Source organism: Dendropsophus ebraccatus, chromosome 1 (assembly GCF_027789765.1).
Source record: "Dendropsophus ebraccatus isolate aDenEbr1 chromosome 1, aDenEbr1.pat, whole genome shotgun sequence".
Lineage (NCBI taxonomy): Eukaryota > Metazoa > Chordata > Amphibia > Anura > Hylidae > Dendropsophus > Dendropsophus ebraccatus.
The window spans coordinates 318,518-335,253 of NC_091454.1; the positions used below are offsets into that span (position 1 = coordinate 318,518).

General features: G+C 50.8%; 2 protein-coding genes across 15 annotated transcripts in view; one reads left to right on the top strand and one right to left on the bottom strand.

The window, feature by feature from the left end:
• PTPRO (protein tyrosine phosphatase receptor type O) overlaps positions 1 to 11,786 on the top strand; it is a 314,106-nt gene extending 302,320 nt beyond the window's left edge. For 6 of the 9 annotated variants that reach the window (XM_069963523.1, XM_069963520.1, XM_069963514.1 and 3 more), the window contains 5 exons: positions 7,183 to 7,305; positions 8,248 to 8,402; positions 8,693 to 8,828; positions 9,487 to 9,606; positions 11,325 to 11,786. In XM_069963523.1, coding sequence (XP_069819624.1) covers positions 7,183 to 7,305; positions 8,248 to 8,402; positions 8,693 to 8,828; positions 9,487 to 9,591 — 519 coding nt within the window. In that variant the 3' untranslated portion in view covers positions 9,592 to 9,606; positions 11,325 to 11,786. Of the gene's footprint in view, positions 1 to 7,182; positions 7,313 to 8,247; positions 8,403 to 8,692; positions 8,829 to 9,486; positions 9,607 to 11,324 lie in introns of all 9 variants that reach the window. The other 3 variants (XM_069963516.1, XM_069963533.1, XM_069963530.1) reach the window with 3 other exon arrangements.
• A 1,042-nt stretch (positions 11,787 to 12,828) lies between these two features.
• EPS8 (EGFR pathway substrate 8, signaling adaptor) overlaps positions 12,829 to 16,736 on the bottom strand; it is a 55,276-nt gene continuing 51,368 nt past the window's right edge. For all 6 annotated transcript variants that reach the window (XM_069963544.1, XM_069963550.1, XM_069963555.1 and 3 more), the window contains 3 exons: positions 15,278 to 15,458; positions 14,126 to 14,255; positions 12,829 to 13,463 (listed from right to left, as the gene is read on the bottom strand). In XM_069963544.1, coding sequence (XP_069819645.1) covers positions 13,350 to 13,463; positions 14,126 to 14,255; positions 15,278 to 15,458 — 425 coding nt within the window. In that variant the 3' untranslated portion in view covers positions 12,829 to 13,349. The remainder of the gene's footprint in view (positions 13,464 to 14,125; positions 14,256 to 15,277; positions 15,459 to 16,736) is intronic.

A 16,736-nucleotide genomic window follows, 5' to 3' on the forward strand; every position in this document is an offset into this window, starting at 1 on the left:
CTGCCTAATCGCACCATTACGCCAAATTCTGGCCAACAGCCTGGTGGTCAACCTCACGACAATATTGCTGACCCAGACCAAGATGGGCAAGGCACATGTGAATTAGGTCAAAGGCCTGAAGGTCACTTTCCAAGGCCCTTGACCTTCAGAGTGTTCCCCTGCCAGTGCCTGACAATACCTCGTTCGAATTAGTTTAAATTTTGAGTTTGAAGTATGATTTTTTTTTTTTTTTTTTTTTTTTTTATTTATTCAAGTTTGTATCCAGTAATAACATGGTATGAAATGGATAATACAATCATCCAATAAAAATAGCCGGATTATAGGTAGATTTAGCCCCACCCCCTCATGCAGTTGTGCGTGAGAGGCAAAATCATTGGAGGTCGGGATGAAGAATAACAATACAGTCTCCTTAAGAGGCCCCCAAAATTGAATGACTACGATTTTAATCCTTTAAAGAGTATCTAACAGCAGGCAAGTGCGGTAGAAGTGAGTGGACTTTTTCCACCATTTTCACTGTCTGTTCCTTTTAGTTGTGGTGTGTATATTGGAGATACAACAGATGATCTGACAGCCCTGCAAAATAGCACTTGACTTGAAGTCGATTTGATTTGAAATTTGAAATCGAATATTAAAAAACAGCCGATAAAGTGGCCTTTACCGGCCTTTAGATGAGGCAGGCGTGGAACCTCCCAAAAATTATGCCTGACACAGCATGGCGGTGAGAACTCAGTGAACAAGGTAGATGGACAGCCTTTCAGCTTCTGCACCAGGGCCTGTTGTTATTAATTCACTCTCATACTGCGTTCCTCGTCAGGAATGACAGTGGAAAAGTTCTGCTTGTACCGAGGGTCCAGGAGGGTGAGCACCCAGTAATAGGTGTTGTCAAAAAATTTTTTAACCCGAGGGTCACGGGAAAGACAGCTCAACATAAAGTCAGCAATGTGCGCCAGGGTCCCAACACGCAAGAACCCCTTCTCCTCAATAGGCTGACTCTCAATTTTCTCCTCCTCCACCAATTCCTCCTCTTCAGGCCATACACGCTCAACAGCTAAGGATTAAGCATGGGTACCCTGGGTGGTGGATAAGTTACTGGACACATTATCCGCTATTCACATCATCACCTGTTCACACTGCTGCGAGAATAAGCTAGGGAGTGAACATCTGCGGTGTGCCACTGCTCCCACCTCAAGGGGTGCTGCTGTGTCACCCTGCCCAGAACCACGGCCTCTGCCCACTGCATCGCTTGGAACCCCACGCCCTCGTCCTCGACCCTTACCCCTTGGGTTCACCATTTTATGGACACTGCACAATCAAGACTGAGAGAGCTGCACTACAGATCACAGCAAGCCAAGAAAATATATTACTCAGACTACTTTTGGAGGTAGTGGTATAGAGTCTGTGTGTAAGTGGTGCTATATGGTGTATGCCACCTCTTACACAGGACAATGAGCAGTGAGGTTGGATACAGCTGCACTTAAAAAGGAAGCAACTCTGCAGACTGGCTGCAGATGACAAAAGATACTGGTCACACTAGTTTTTGGAAGTTGTCGTATAGAGTCTGTGTGTAAGTTGTGGTATATGGTGTAAAGCACCACTTACACAGGACAATGAGCAGTGAGGTTCTATGCAGCTGTACTACAAATCACAGCAATACAATGTACAACAGCAGCAGCACCAGCCACAAAACAAAATAATAGTACTGAGGACTTACACGGGCTGTTGTGTTCTGTATATAGTATCCCTGCCTACTGGAACACTAATTCCATCCCTAACGCTCTCCCTGACAAGCAGCAGCTCTGTCCCTGATCTCTTCCAGCACACGTATGGGTCCCACATCATCGCAGGATGCACCAAAGAGTCTCCTGCATGGTGATTGGATGAGAAATTGCGCCCAAACCTACAGGAAAAGGAAATTTTCTCGGGTATCATGAGAAGCTCGTCCGAGCATCGAGTACCTTAATACCAGCATGCTCACTCATCACTAATAAGGACATTACAGCAGAGTTGGATCAGCCTGGAAGGGGTTACCACTATAATTCTGTGTGTGACGCCACCTCCAGGCCACCATTGGGCAATACATGGGATTTCCAGGGATGATGTGTGTGGGATGTTGGTGTCAGCACATTCAGCTTTGTACAGAACACAGTATCACTGAGAAGATGTCATTTCCTCACATCTAGGAGGGGTATATATATATATATATCAGTAACATCTAGGAGGGGTATATATATATATATATCAGTCACATCTAGGAGGGGTATATATATATATATATCAGTAACATCTAGGAGGGGTATATATATATATATATCAGTCACATCTAGGAGGGGTATATATACACTACCGTTCAAAAGTTTGGAGTCACCCAAACAATTTAGTGTTTTCCATGAAAAGTCCCACTTCTTCACCACCGTACGTTGTGAAATGAATAGAAAATAGAGACAAGACATTGACAAGGTTAGAAATACTGATTTGTAGGTGAAATAACATTGTTCTTCCATCACACTTTGCTTCCGTCCCAGAATCCTCCTCTTGCAGCAATTCCAGCATTGCACACCTTTGGCATTCTAGCTATTAATCTGTTGAGATAAGCTGGAGAAATTGCCCCCCACGCTTCTAGAAGCAGCTCCCACAAGTTGGATTGGTTGGATGGGCACTTCTGGCGTACCATACGGTCCAGCTGCTCCCACAATGGGGTGGTGATGTGGTGACTGCGCTGGCCACTCCATTACCTATGATAGAATACCAGCTGCTGCTTCTGCTGGAAATAGTTCTTGCACAATTTGGAGGTGTTTAGGGTCATTGTCCTGTTGTAGGATGAAATTGGCTCCAACCAAGCGCTGCCCACTGGGTATGGCATGGCGGTGCAGAGTGATAGCCTTCCTTATTCACAATCCCTTTTACCCTGTACAAATCTCCCACCTTACCAGCACCAACCCCAGACCATCACATGACCTCCACCATGTATAACAGATGGCGTCAGGCATTCTTCCAGCATCTTCTCATTTCTTCTGCGTCTCACAAACCTTCTTCTTTGTCATCCAAACACCTCAAACTTGGATCCATCGTCCACAACACGTTTTTCCCGTCTTCCTCTGTCCAATCTCTGTGTTCTTTTGCCCATCTTAATCTTTTCTTTTATTGGCCAGTCTCAGATATGGCTTTTTCTTTGCCACTCTGCCATGAAGTCCAAAATCCGGCAGCCGCCTCTTCACTGTAGATGGTGACACTGGTGTTTTGCGGGTACTATGTAATGAAGATGCCAGTTGGGGACCTGTGAGGCGTCTGTTTCTCAAACTAGAGACTCTAATGTGCTTATCTTCTTGCTTAGTTGTGCAACGCAGCCTCCCACTTCTTTTTCTACTCTGGTTAGAGCCTGTTTGTGCTGTCCTCTGAAGGGAGTAGTACACACCGTTGTAGGAAATCTTCAATTTCTTAGCAATTTCTGGCATGGAATAGCCTTCATTTCTAAGAACAAGAATAGACTGTCGAGTTTCAGATGAAAGTTCTCTTTTTCTGGCCATTTTGAGCGTTTAATTGACCCCACAAATGTGATGCTCCAGAAACACAATCTGCTCAAAGGAAGGTCAGTTTTGTAGCTTCTGTAACGAGCTAGACTGTTTTCAGATGTGTGAACATGATTGCACAAGGGTTTTCTAATCATCAATTAGCCTTCTGAGCCAATGAGCAAACACATTGTACCATTAGAAGACTGGAAATGGGCCTCTATACACCTATGTAGATATTGCACCAAAAACCAGACATTTGCAGCTAGAATAGTCATTTACCACATTAGCAATGTATAGAGTGGATTTGTTTAAAGTTATCTTCATTGAAAAGTACAGTGCTTTTCCTTCAAAAAATAAGGACATTTCAATGTGACCCCAAACTTTTAAACGGCAGTGTATATCAGTCACATCTAGGAGGGGTATGTATATGTATATATGTATGTGTGTCACATCTAGGAGGGGTGTAATATATATATATATATATATATATATATATATATATATATATATATATATATATATATACTAGAAAATGTACCCGGCGCTGCCCGGGTATAAAGTGTCAGTGTGTTAATTAGATTTGTTCTAAGGTGCCCAGGAGGCCAAGCTAAAGGTATTGTTTCATCTGAGTTAATCAGTGGAATTGGTGTATACCTGTAGTGCATAGTTGGAGGGGTTCTGTATACCCACAGTGTATAGTTTTTAGGGGTCTTGCATATCTGTAGTGCATAGTTGGGGGGGCTGTATACCTATAGTGTATAGTTGGGGGGGCTGTATACCTGTAGTGTATAGTTAAGGGAGGTCCTGTATACCTGCAGTGTATAGTTCGGGGGTCCTGTATACCTGTAGTATATAGTTGGTGCTGTATACCTGTAATGTATAGTTGGTGGAGGTCTTGTATACCTGTAATTTATAATTTGAGGGTCCTGGATACCTGTAGTGTATAATTGGTGGAGGTCTTGTATACCTGTAGTATATAGTTCGGGGGTCCTGTATACCTGTAGTGCATAGTTTGAGGGTCCTGTATACCTGTAGTATAGAGTTGGTGGAGGTCCTGTATACCTGTAGTGTATAGTTTTGGGGTCCTGTATACCTGTAGTGTATAGTTTGGGGTCCTATATACCTGTATATAGTTGGTGAAGTATTGGTCAGGTCTGGTATAGCGGTGTTATTTAGTCACAGTGTGTCGGTATTGGTCAGGTCTGGTGTGGCAGTGTTCTCCAGTCACAGTGTGGCGGTATTGGTCTGGTATAGCGGTGTTATTCAGTCACAGTATGGCGGTATTGTTCAGGTCTGGTATGGCAATGTTATTCAGTCACAGTGTGTCGGTATTAGTCAGGTCTGGTGTGGCAGTGTTCTCCAGTCACAGTATGGCGGTATTGGTCAGGTCTGGTATGGCAGTGTTATCCAGTCATAGTATGGCGGTATTGGTCAGGCCTGGTGTGGCGGTGTTATCCAGTTACAGTATGGCGGTATTGGTCAGGTGTGGTGTGGCGGTGTTATCCAGTCACAGTATGTTGGTATTGGTCAGGTGTGTTATGACAGTGTTATCCAGTCACAGTATGGCGGTATTGGTCAGGTCTGGTGTGTCGGTGTTATCCAGTCACAGTATGGCGGTATTGCTATTACCTACCAATCCTGATGCTAATTGGTGAGTAAGGATGGGGCATTTTCAGTTTTAGTGCTTAGGGCAGCAGCAGCTGGTAATACTGCCCTGTATACATGTACTGTATAGATAGAGTAGGGGGCCCTGTATATACATGTACTGTATAGATGGAGTAGGGGGTCCTGTATACCTGTACTGTATAGATGGAGTAGGGGGTCCTGTATACCTGTACTGTATAGATGGAGTAGGGGGCCCTGTATATACATGTACTGTATAGATGGAGTAGGGGGTCCTGTATATACATGTACTGTATAGATGGAGTAGGGGGTCCTGTATACCTGTACTGTATAGATGGAGTAGGGGGTCTACCAGTTATTTCTGTGGATGTTGTGAGGCAGCTGCCCCTAGCAACCAATCAGATTCCAGCTCCCTGTGAAAATGAAAGCAGTAATCCTATTGGTTGCTAAGGCTCCAACTGCCGTGTCTGCTGCAGCTAATTATATCACCTGTGTTTGCAGTGAGGAGATTTTCCCATTCATCTCTATGGGGAGCCGCTCTTCCCCCTCCCCCTCCCCTCCTGTACATCTGTACATTATATATAATTTCACCTCTAGGAGCTGGGACCTTCCTGGAGGGATATCTGGCTCGTCCTTTGTTTTGAGACTCCTCCATGAGGCTCGGCGGGCTTCTCTTTTGCATATTAACCTCTAGAAGCAGTATATACACTCACCGGCCACTTTATTAGGTACACCTGTCCAACTGCACGTTACCACTTAATTTCTAATCAGCCAATCACATGGCGGCAACTCCTGCAGTTCAAACCGAGAAAGGGGAAGAAAGGTGATTTGAGGCCTTTGAACGTGGCATGGTTGTTGGTGCCAGAAGGGCTGGTCTGAGTATTTCAGAAACTGCTGATCTACTGGGATTTTCACGCACAACCATCTCTAGGGTTTACAGAGAATGGTCCGAAAAAGAAAAACCATCCAGTGAGCGGCCGTTCTGTGGGCGGAAATGCCTTGTTGATGCCAGAGGTCAGAGGGGAATGGGCAGACTGGTTCCAGCTGATAGAAAGGCAACAGTGACTCAAATAGCCAACCGTTACAGCCAAGGTAGGCAGAAGAGCGTCTCTGAGCGCACAGTACGGCCAACTCTGAGGCAGATGGGCTACAGCAGCAGAAGACCACCCGTTACTAGCATGGTGTACCTAATAAAGTGGCCGGTGAGTGTATATCAGTCTCATCTAGGAGGAGTAATCTGAGGCGTCCCTGCATGTTTTTGAGCAGTATCTTCCGGGGGCTGGAGGCCAGGATCCATCTGTGGGTATTATATATCAGAGACTATAAATATGTCTGTCTTGTGAGCCGGGCAGTGAGGCTGCTGTAGGCTGTAAAACGGGAATCCCTATCCACGCTGGGCGGCTCTTCTCCTCTTCTATCCCTGATAACCAGACAGGAGTAACAGACAGCAGCTAGGTAAGAGCAACTAAAGCCGAGAACTCTGCTGCAGCTGCCAGGTTTCCTTAGCAGTCACTCTGACGACTAGCTCCACTGACTCCCCACCCTGCAGGCAGTCTTCCTGTTATCTGCCAGTCACTAAGCCCCCACAGCTGAATACCTGAGGATCTGGATAGGCCCACCTCACCCCCCACCCTGCAGGCAGTCCTCCGGTTATTCCAGGTGTGAAGTATCTCGAGCACTGTGCTAGTAAGGGGTCTCTCTTAGCAGAAGTATTGTGCTCTGCACTGCACCCTGGGAATAGACCATCGGTGGCAGTGTCTTAAAAAGGGAACCCGCCTATCTGATTGTCCTTTCACTTTGAGAAGATTTCAGCAGTAAAGTCTTCACCTGTTTTATGTCTTTCCGGGACTTAGTGGTTTCTCACACTGCACCAACCCTTACTGGCCGTGAGGCGGTACATCCGCAGGGGCTACCACTCCTGCCCACCTCGACAAGAGCCCCAGCCACCTGCCCCACTACTTACCACCACCTGGCTCCCCTGGATCACCACACCGCTGGAGCGCCCTCCATATTGGACCCTCCAGTCATGGCCTCAACTTGTGTATTGCAGATAAAGTGCGACCATTACTGGCCCTTCACTGCAGAGCCGGTCACTTATGGAGATGTCGCCGTGGAGATGGTGTCGGAGGAGGAGCAGCCAGACTGGGCCTGCCGGGTGTTCAGAGTCTCACATGTGAGGAGTGAGAAGTGTTTGTTCCTTAAGGGGTGGGGTTTTAAGGGGAAGGAGCCTGACATAGGGCAGGGGGAGGAGCCAGAGGGGTGAAGCCTGACACAGGGATTCTCTATAGTAGGGGGGAGCCTGACAGATTCTGTATAGTGCAGGCCTGAGGGGGAGGAGCCTGACAGGGTTTATCTATAGTGCAGGCCTGAGGGGGAGGAGCCTGACAGGGTTTATCTATAGTGCAGGCATGAGGGGGAGGAGCCTGACAGGGTTTATCTATAGTGCAGCCCTGAGGGGGGGGGGGGGGGGCTGACAGATTCTGTATAGTGCAGGTCTGAGGGGGAGGAGCCTGACAGGGGTTATCTATAGTGCAGGCCTGAGGGGGAGGAGCCCGACAAATTCTGTATAGTGCAGCCCTAAGGAGAGGGGGGGGAGGAGCCTGACAGATTCTGTATAGTGCAGGCCTGAGGAAGAGGAGCCTGACAGAGATTGGGACTGCAGACTTAGGCTGGTATTACACGGAGCGATTATCGTTCGAAAAATCGTTAAATCATTCGGATTTGAACGATAATCGTTTCATGTAATAGCAGGCAACGATTAAACGACCAACGAGAAATCGTTGATCGTTTAATAGGATCCGGACCTATTTTTATCGTTTGCACATCGTTCGCACATTGTTAAGTGGAATAAGAATTTGCAGCTGAAATGTACGCAATACCGACGACTAAACGACCGCAAGAACGATAATAAATAACGATCATCGTTCCATGTAATTGGGCGAACGATCTCAGGTCGTTTGCCTTAGCGGTCGTTTAAGATCGTTTATCGGTAATCGTTAGTCGTCGAAAAATTGCTTGGTGTAATAGTACCCTTAGAGTTTGATGCACCACTTGGTGTGGATAGAGCAGCTCAGGGGACAGTTAGTGAGGAGCATGACCACCATTGTCCCCTCAGGAAGACGACATTCAGCATGTGATGCATTTCAACTTCACGGCCTGGCCGGATCATGGCGTCCCGGCAGCCAGCGCCGCCGAGAGTGTCCTGCAGTTTGTCTACATGGTGCGGCAGAAAGCGGCCAAAACCAAGGGACCAATAACTGTACACTGCAGGTAAGTAGTAACATTACCTCTGAAGGCATGCCCACCGTTATTACTGAAGCCACAATCATGTAGCTGTGTGCTGATGGCGTATAGAGGGAGTCATAGCTGTATGCTGGTGGAGCAGAGCTGTAGTGTGGAGGGGGAATCATAGTTGTGTACTGGTGGAGCAGAGCTGTATTGTATCGGGGAGTCATAGCTGTATGCTGGTAGAGCAGAGCTGTAGTGTATAGGGGGAATCATAGCTGTATGCTGGTGGAGCAGAGCTGTAGTGTAAAGCTCTCACTCTGACCCTGTTTCAGCGCTGGTGTGGGTCGGACCGGAACCTTCATTGCTCTGGACCGCTTGATGCAGCACATACGGGACCACGAGTTTGTGGATGTTTTGGGCCTGGTGGGGGAGCTGCGCTCATACAGGATGTCTATGGTGCAGACAGAGGTCAGTGCCTGCTGGAGAAAGTAAGTGGCCAGATGACAAATCATGTGAGGAAGCCATGCTCTGTGGGAGGGGGGGCCACATTCTATGGGAGAGAAGAGGAGAGGCTGCGCTCTGTGGGAGGGGGAGGCTACGCTCAATGGGGGAGGGGAGGCCACGTTCCATGGGAGAGGAGAGGGGAGGCTGCGCTCTGTGGGAGGGGGAAAGGCCACGTTCTGTGGGAGAGGGGAGGCTGCGCTCTGTGGGGGGCTACTCTGTTGGAGAGGGGAGGGGAGGCCACACTCTGGGAAGAGAGGAGGCCACGCTCCATGGGAGAGGGGAAACTGCTCTGTGGGAGGGGGAGGCCACGCTTGGTGGGAGGAGGGAGGCTACTGTCTGTTGGAGGGGAGGCCACATTCCATGGGAGAGGAGAGGGGAGGCTGCGCTCCGTGGGAGAGGGGAGGCCACGTTCCATGGGCGAGGAGAGGGGAGGCTGCGCCCCGTGGAAGGGGGAAGGCCACGCTCTGTGGGAGGCTACTTTCTGTGGGGGGCACACTTTGTGGGAGGGGGGAGGCTGTGCTCTGTTGGGGGGGGGGGAGGCCACGCTTTGTGGGAGAGGGGAGGCCTCTGTCTTTCACGGACCCCTCCCCCCAGGTGCTCATCCTGCCTCTCTCTCTTGCAGGAACAGTTCATCTTCCTTCATCATTGTGTTCAGCTCATGTGGAAGAAGAAGCAGCAGCAGTTCCGGATCAGCGACGTTATATATGAAAATGTCCACAAGTCCTAGAGCCAGTCCTTAACTGTGAGTGCAGGGGGTGGGGCTGTATGAGCTCTTCTACAGGCTCCTCCCCTTTTTGGGGGGCAATGTGTAGTGACTGGTAACATGACATCACACAGGACCATAGAGTTAGCACAAGACACAGCTCTGGGAACTGGAGACCCCCTTTACTGCTCCCTCCTCCCCATCATTATTAGCAGTGGCGGTCTTTGGCACCAAGCACACCAAGCGATCGCTTGGGGCCCCCAACATCCAAGGGGGCCCCCACGCCCCGCTCTTATGCTCAAGACCGCTGGACAGGGCCTCTGCCCCGCTTGCTGCTGCCATCTGAACTGTAACTATGAGCACTCGTAATGAGCGCTCATAGTTACATGCAGCAGCACTGACAGGGCGGGAGACATTGGCTCCCTTCCTGTCAGTCACTCTTGTGGCCGCAGGAAGTGTTTTCCCTGCGGTCACATGTGGCAGCTTTGTCCTTGTGGTGCCGGCGCTCCAGTGACATCACTGGAGCATCGGCGCCAGGACAAGGGGAGTGCGGCCTCTTGTGATCGCAGGAAAAACCCTTCCTGCGGCCACAAGAGTGAAGAGAAGAGGAGACGCCTGGACCCAGGTGAATATAAGTGTTTGTTTTATTGTGATATATACTATATGGGAGGGGGAGCACACAGGGGTCTGTTTAACTGGGGGAGTGCACAGCGGGGGTCTATATAAATGGGGGAGCACACAGGGGGGCTATATAACAGGGGGAGCACACAGGGGGGCTATAGACTACTGGGGCTTCACAGAGGGGTCTATATACTACTGGGGGCAGCACACAGGGGGTCTATATACTATTTGGGGCAGCAGAATGGTGTCTATATACAACTTGGAGAGCACACAGGAGGTCTATATCCAAGTGGGAGAGCACACAGGGGGGCTATATACTACTGGGGAAACATACAGGGGGTCTATATACTACTTGTGAGGCACACAGGTGGTCTATATATAACTGGGGGAGCACACAGGGGTCTGTATACAACTGGGGCAGCACACAAGGGGTCTATATAATACTGGTGGGGCACATAGGGGGGTCTGTATACTAATGGGAGAACCACACAGGGGGTTTATATACTACTGGAGGAGCACACAGGGGTCTATATCCAAGTGGGGGAGCACACAGGAGGTCTATATCCAAGTGGGGGAGCACACAGGGGGGCTAAATACCCCTGAGGGAGACACAGGGGGCCTATATACTAGTGGGGGAGCACACAGGGGGTATATACAACTGGGGGCAGCACACAGGGGGTCTATATACAACTGGGACAGCACACAGGAGGTCTATATACTTCTGGGGGAGCACAATGGGGGCTATATATAACTGGGGAACACACAGGGGTCTATATACTACTGGGGGAAGCAAACAAGGGGTATATACTACTGGGGGCAGGACACAAGGGGTATATACTATTGAGGACAGCACACAAGGAGTATATATTACTGGGGGCAACACACAGCGGTCTATTGTTTTGGAACGCATGTCGAGTGAGGGCCCCAGACATAACTTCGCTTGGGGCCCAAGAAATGCCAAGACCGCCCCTGATTATTAGGGGTCTTCACAAGGAAAGGGTTTCTGGGGCAGTGTTTCATGTGGTAAGTGTCAAGGGGGAGGGATCCTCATGAGGAGGTGGTTTCTGGTTTGCTGCATAGTGAATGTTTGTGTCTGGTTCTTGGTCATGTATGACCCACATGTGCGTCTCTTCTAGGTCAGGACCCTGCTGTCTAGTTTTTGGGGCGCCCCTAACTGGTGGTGCAGAAGCTTGGACCGCTGCCCTGTGGTCGAGCCCTGGAAGGATGATCCGGCATCTTCTGGACTCTATGAACTTTTTTGGTATGGACCAAATGTCAAAGAACACTAAAGGGTCAGAGCCGGAGGCAGAACCTCAGCGCCTTACCCGGGATTATACCTCATTGTCCGGCCTGCCGCGCTGCCGCTCCGGGACTTCAGGCTTTGTCCCCACAGTTGTCTGTACTAGTGAAGCACAATGTCCGTGTTGTGTCCCCAGCTGGAATGTCGGCGTGGCAGAGACCTCACCGTTCTATGTATTTAGTTCCTGTTGTGCTATGTGAGTGTGTGACACCATATCGGTCATGGCCGGTGTGTCGGGAGGCGGCGCAGGAACCATGTATCGAGCCACCTGCACATACAATAAAGTAATGAAGAGAAATGTGTCTGGCAACCTCCTTCATAGATAGGGCAGATGGTGCGAGCAAAGGGGGGGGGGGGTGGGGGGGGGGTGGGGGGGGGGGGGAAGGACACTGGTGGACAGGGCAGAGAGGGGGGGGGGGGGAGGGGGGGGGGAGGGTCCAGCGGGACAGGGCAGATGGTGCGAGCAAAGGGGGGGGATGGAGGACACCGGTGGAACAGGGCAGAGGGGGGGGGGGGGGGGGGGCAGTGGACACCAGTGGAACAGGGCAGAGGGGGGGGCAGTGGACACCAGTGGAACAGGGCAGAGGGGGGGGGGGGGGGGGGGGGGGGGTTGAGGGTCCAGCAGGACAGGGCAGAGGGTGGGGGCAGAGAGGGGGGGGGGAGGGTCAGCGGGACAGGGCAGAGTGGGGGGGGGAGGGTCCAGCGGGACAGGGCAGAGTGTGGGGGGGGGGGGGGGGGAGGGTCCAGCGGGACAGGGCAGAGAATGTGAGCAAAGGGGGGGGGGGGCAGTGGACACCAGTGGGACAGGGAAGAGGGTGGGGGCAAGGGGGGGTGGGGTGGAGCATGCCGCGGGACAGGGCAGATGGTGTGAGCAAAGGAGGGGTGGAGGACACTGGTGGACAGGGCAGAGGGTGGGGGCAAAGGGGGGCAGTGGACACCAGTGGGACAGGGCAGAGGGTGGGGGTGCAGAGAATGCTGCGGGATAGGGAAGAGGCTGCCGCACGCATCTGACTGCTGCTAGAATTGCTTTACCTCATAAATAAGCCACATGATTACAAAAAGATGAGAGGGACCCAAAGAGTAACACAGTCACCCCCCCCCCCCCCCCCCATATTGTCTGCAGGCTAATCGGTTGCAGAAGAGAAACACCAAAGGGGGCACGTGTGAGAGAGAGAAATGCCACAGGGCAGGGAGAGAACAAACCTGCTGATGTCCATTCTTACAGTTACATTTTCCAATTATTTGCTGCATGTACCCGCATCTACCCCTCTATAGCCGCATCTACCCTGGGCGGGTCGCTGATGATGTCACACTTATATATGAGGAGCAGGTTGGTATAAACACTTTTACTCAGACATGATTTTTCAATTTCCTTTTTTTCTGATCTAAACTCTTAGTCATAGAAGATAAATGTACAAGAAATACAATCATGGCTGCAGCAGAGTCCCCGTGAGGGTGCTGAGCCACGGACAACAGCCGAACATGTAATACTGCGGCAGACACGACACAGGACAGGCCCCATCACTACTGGGGTCTGCCGTCTGTACAGTAGCCATCACTACTGGGGTCTGCCGTCTGTACAGTAGCCATCACTACTGGGGTCTGCCGTCTGTACAGTAGCCATCACTACTGGGGTCTGCCGTCTGTACAGTAGCCATCACTACTGGGGTCTGCCGTCTGTACAGTAGCCATCACTACTGGGGTCTGCCGTCTGTACAGTAGCCATCACTACTAGAATCCGTATCCAGCGGTGCACCCATCCCCTACGATGCCCCAGGAATGGCCCGCTTCTCCACACCACAGAACAGTGACCCCAAGTCCAGTGACCATGCCGCCACACTAGCCGAATAACTACAGGACGTCAGTGATTGTTTCCCTCATCGAAGGATTCCACCCCGGAGTCGCCAGCCGCCGCCTGGATCTTCTCCTGCCGTTTCCTCATGATTTCCTGCAGCTCTGAACTGTCATTCATTTTCTGGAAGAGAGAAGGAGGAAGAGAGTGTTATTCCAGACTACTCCTGCAGCTAACCACAGCAATGCATACCCAGGCAACAGAGACCACCAGGAGCAACAGAAACCCAAATGGAACGACAGAGACCACCGAGAATCAGGAGAATGCAACAAGGGGGCAATCATAGCGGATTACCAGAAAGGTTCCCACAGAGCAGGATCAGCGCAGAAGTACTAAGGTTTACACAGGGGTGAGCCGCCAAGGTCATCAAACCATAGGTAAAATATTAACCATCAGGAGAGGCAGAGACCACTGCAACCTCCCCCAAGCAGTGGAGACCACCGCAATGCCTATTGGGAGCGACAGAGACCACAGTGAGGCAAACGGGGAGCAACAGAGACCACTTCGACACGCCCTCGAGACCACCAGGAGTGACAGAGACCACTGCAACGCCTAGCTGGAGCGACAAAGACCACCACAGCACGCACTGGGAGCTACAGAAACCGCTGAGACTCGTCCCCGTGCAATGGAGACATCACTGCAATGTGTACCAAGAGAGACAAAGACCCCCGCATCCCGTCCCCAAGCAACAGAGACCTCCGCAACACATACCAGGAGTGATAAAGACCACAGTTAGTGGAGAGACAGTTTGAGCATCATTGGTGACATCACCGAGGACACCTTACCTCCAGGGCGGCTTTCTGCACGGTCACCTGGTTGTAGACCCGCGGCCCCTCCGGACAGACAGTCTTTAATTCGTCCTTTGTAAGAGAGAAGAGCTGCGCTCCGGATAACACTCCCAGACAGTCAACAGTTCTGTCATACAAAGCAAAGTGTGAACAGGGAACAGTGTCACAGAGTTGTGTGGGTGGGTGGGGGGGGGGGGGGGGGTCGCCACATACAGAGTGGAGGAGGAGAGCGGGGGAGGGGAGCGGGGGAGGTATTGTACAAAGTGGAGGGGGGAGATGGAGGTCATGTACAGAGTAAAGAAGGGTCCAGGAAGGTCGCATACAGAGTGTGTGTGTGTGTATATGTGTGTGTGTATATGTGTGTGTGTGTGTATATGTGTGTGTGTGTGTATGTGTATATGTGTGTGTGTGTATATGTGTGTGTGTGTGTGTGTGTGTGTATATGTGTGTGTGTGTGTGTGTGTATATGTGTGTGTGTGTGTATGTGTGTGTATATGTGTGTGTATATGTGTGTGTATGTGTGTGTGTATGTGTGTGTGTATGTGTGTGTGTATGTGTGTGTGTATGTGTGTGTATATATGTGTGTGTGTATATGTGTGTGTGTATATGTGTGTGTATGTGTGTGTATATGTGTGTGTGTGGCGGGGGGGGTTGTGTAGAGGTCATGTACAGTGTGGAGGGGGGGGGGGGGCAATAGAGGCCGCTTACAGAGTGGAGGAGGGGAGATTGAGGTCACCACAGAGTGGGGGGAGGTAGTGTACAGAGTGGTGGGGTGGGTGGGGGAGGTCACATACAGAGTGGGGGGAGGTAGTGTACAGAGTGGTGGGGTGGGTGGGGGAGGTCACATACAGAGTAAAGGAGGGGCCAGGAAGGTCGCATACGGAGGGGCCAGGAAGGTCGCATACAGAGTGTGTAAAGGGGGGGGGGTCATGTACAGTGTGAAAAGGGGCAATAAGGGCCGCTTACAGTGTGGGGGGGTGGGGGTGCGATGGAGGTCACATACCGAGTGGAGGCTGTTGAAAGGAGAGGCAACTGGTGTACACATTGCAATGCCCACCAGAATCCCTGTGTCTTCCTGAGGATACATCCAGGGTCAGCCCCCCCCCCCCCTCCCCAGGACCCCACCTCCCACCAGTTGCATGGACTTACACAGAATTGAAGCCCTTGGCGAGCAGCCATGATTTCACATCTTCCGGAGGGGAGCTGTAGGAGACATTGACCACTGGCGCATTTGGCCGAGGAACAGAGAATTTCTTGTGCGCAGCGTTGCGTCCGATGGTCAGCCTGTGCACCAACTCATCCTGAACCTCTTCCATCTGAGATTTCCTCCCTACAGAAAAAGAGAACAACAAGTATCACAATGACTCACCAACACTGAATCCGGGGGCGTACACACTATCCAGTCACTAGAGCAGCCGCCTCTATGCAGGAAGTGGGGGCGGGGCTTATCTCAGGCCTTTCCAATCACACATCTCAGGATCACTGCAGGCAGTGGGGCGGGGCTTATCATACCACTCCATACAGTACACCCCCTATACCACTCCATACAGTACACCCCCTATACCACTCCATACAGTACACCCCCTATACCACTCCATACAGTACACCCCCTATACCACTCCATACAGTGCACCCCCTATACCACTCCATACAGTGCACCCCCTATACCACTCCATACAGTGCACCCCCTATACCACTCCATACAGTACACCCCCTATACCACTCCATACAGTACACCCCCTATACCACTCCATACAGTACACCCCCTATACCACTCCATACAGTGCACCCCCTATACCACTCCATACAGTGCACCCCTATACCACTCCATACAGTACACCCCCTATACCACTCCATACAGTACACCCCCTATACCACTCCATACAGTGCACCCCCTATACCACTCCATACAGTACACCCCCTATACCACTCCATACAGTACACCCCCTATACCACTCCATACAGTACACCCCCTATACCACTCCATACAGTACACCCCCTATACCACTCCATACAGTGCACCCCTATACCATCTCATACAGTGCACCCCTATACCACTCCATACAGTGCACCCCTATACCATCTCATACAGTGCACCCCTATACCACTCCATACAGTGCACCCCTATACCACTCCATACAGTGCACCCCTATACCACTCCATACAGTGCACCCCTATACCACTCCATACAGTGCACCCCTATACCATCTCATACAGTGCACCCCTATACCATCTCATACAGTACACCCCTATACCACTCCATACAGTGCACCCCTATACCACTCCATACAGTACACCCCTATACCATCTCATACAGTGCACCCCTATACCATCTCATACAGTACACCCCTATACCACTCCATACAGTGCACCCCTATACCACTCCATACAGTGCACCCCTATACCACTCCATACAGTGCACCCCTATACCATCTCATACAGTGCACCCCTATACCATCTCATACAGTGCACCCCTATACCACTCCATACAGTGCACCCCTATACCACTCCATACAGTACACCCCTATACCACTCCATACAGTGCACCCCTATACCACTCCATACAGTGCACCCCTATACCATCTCATACAGTACACCCCCTATACCA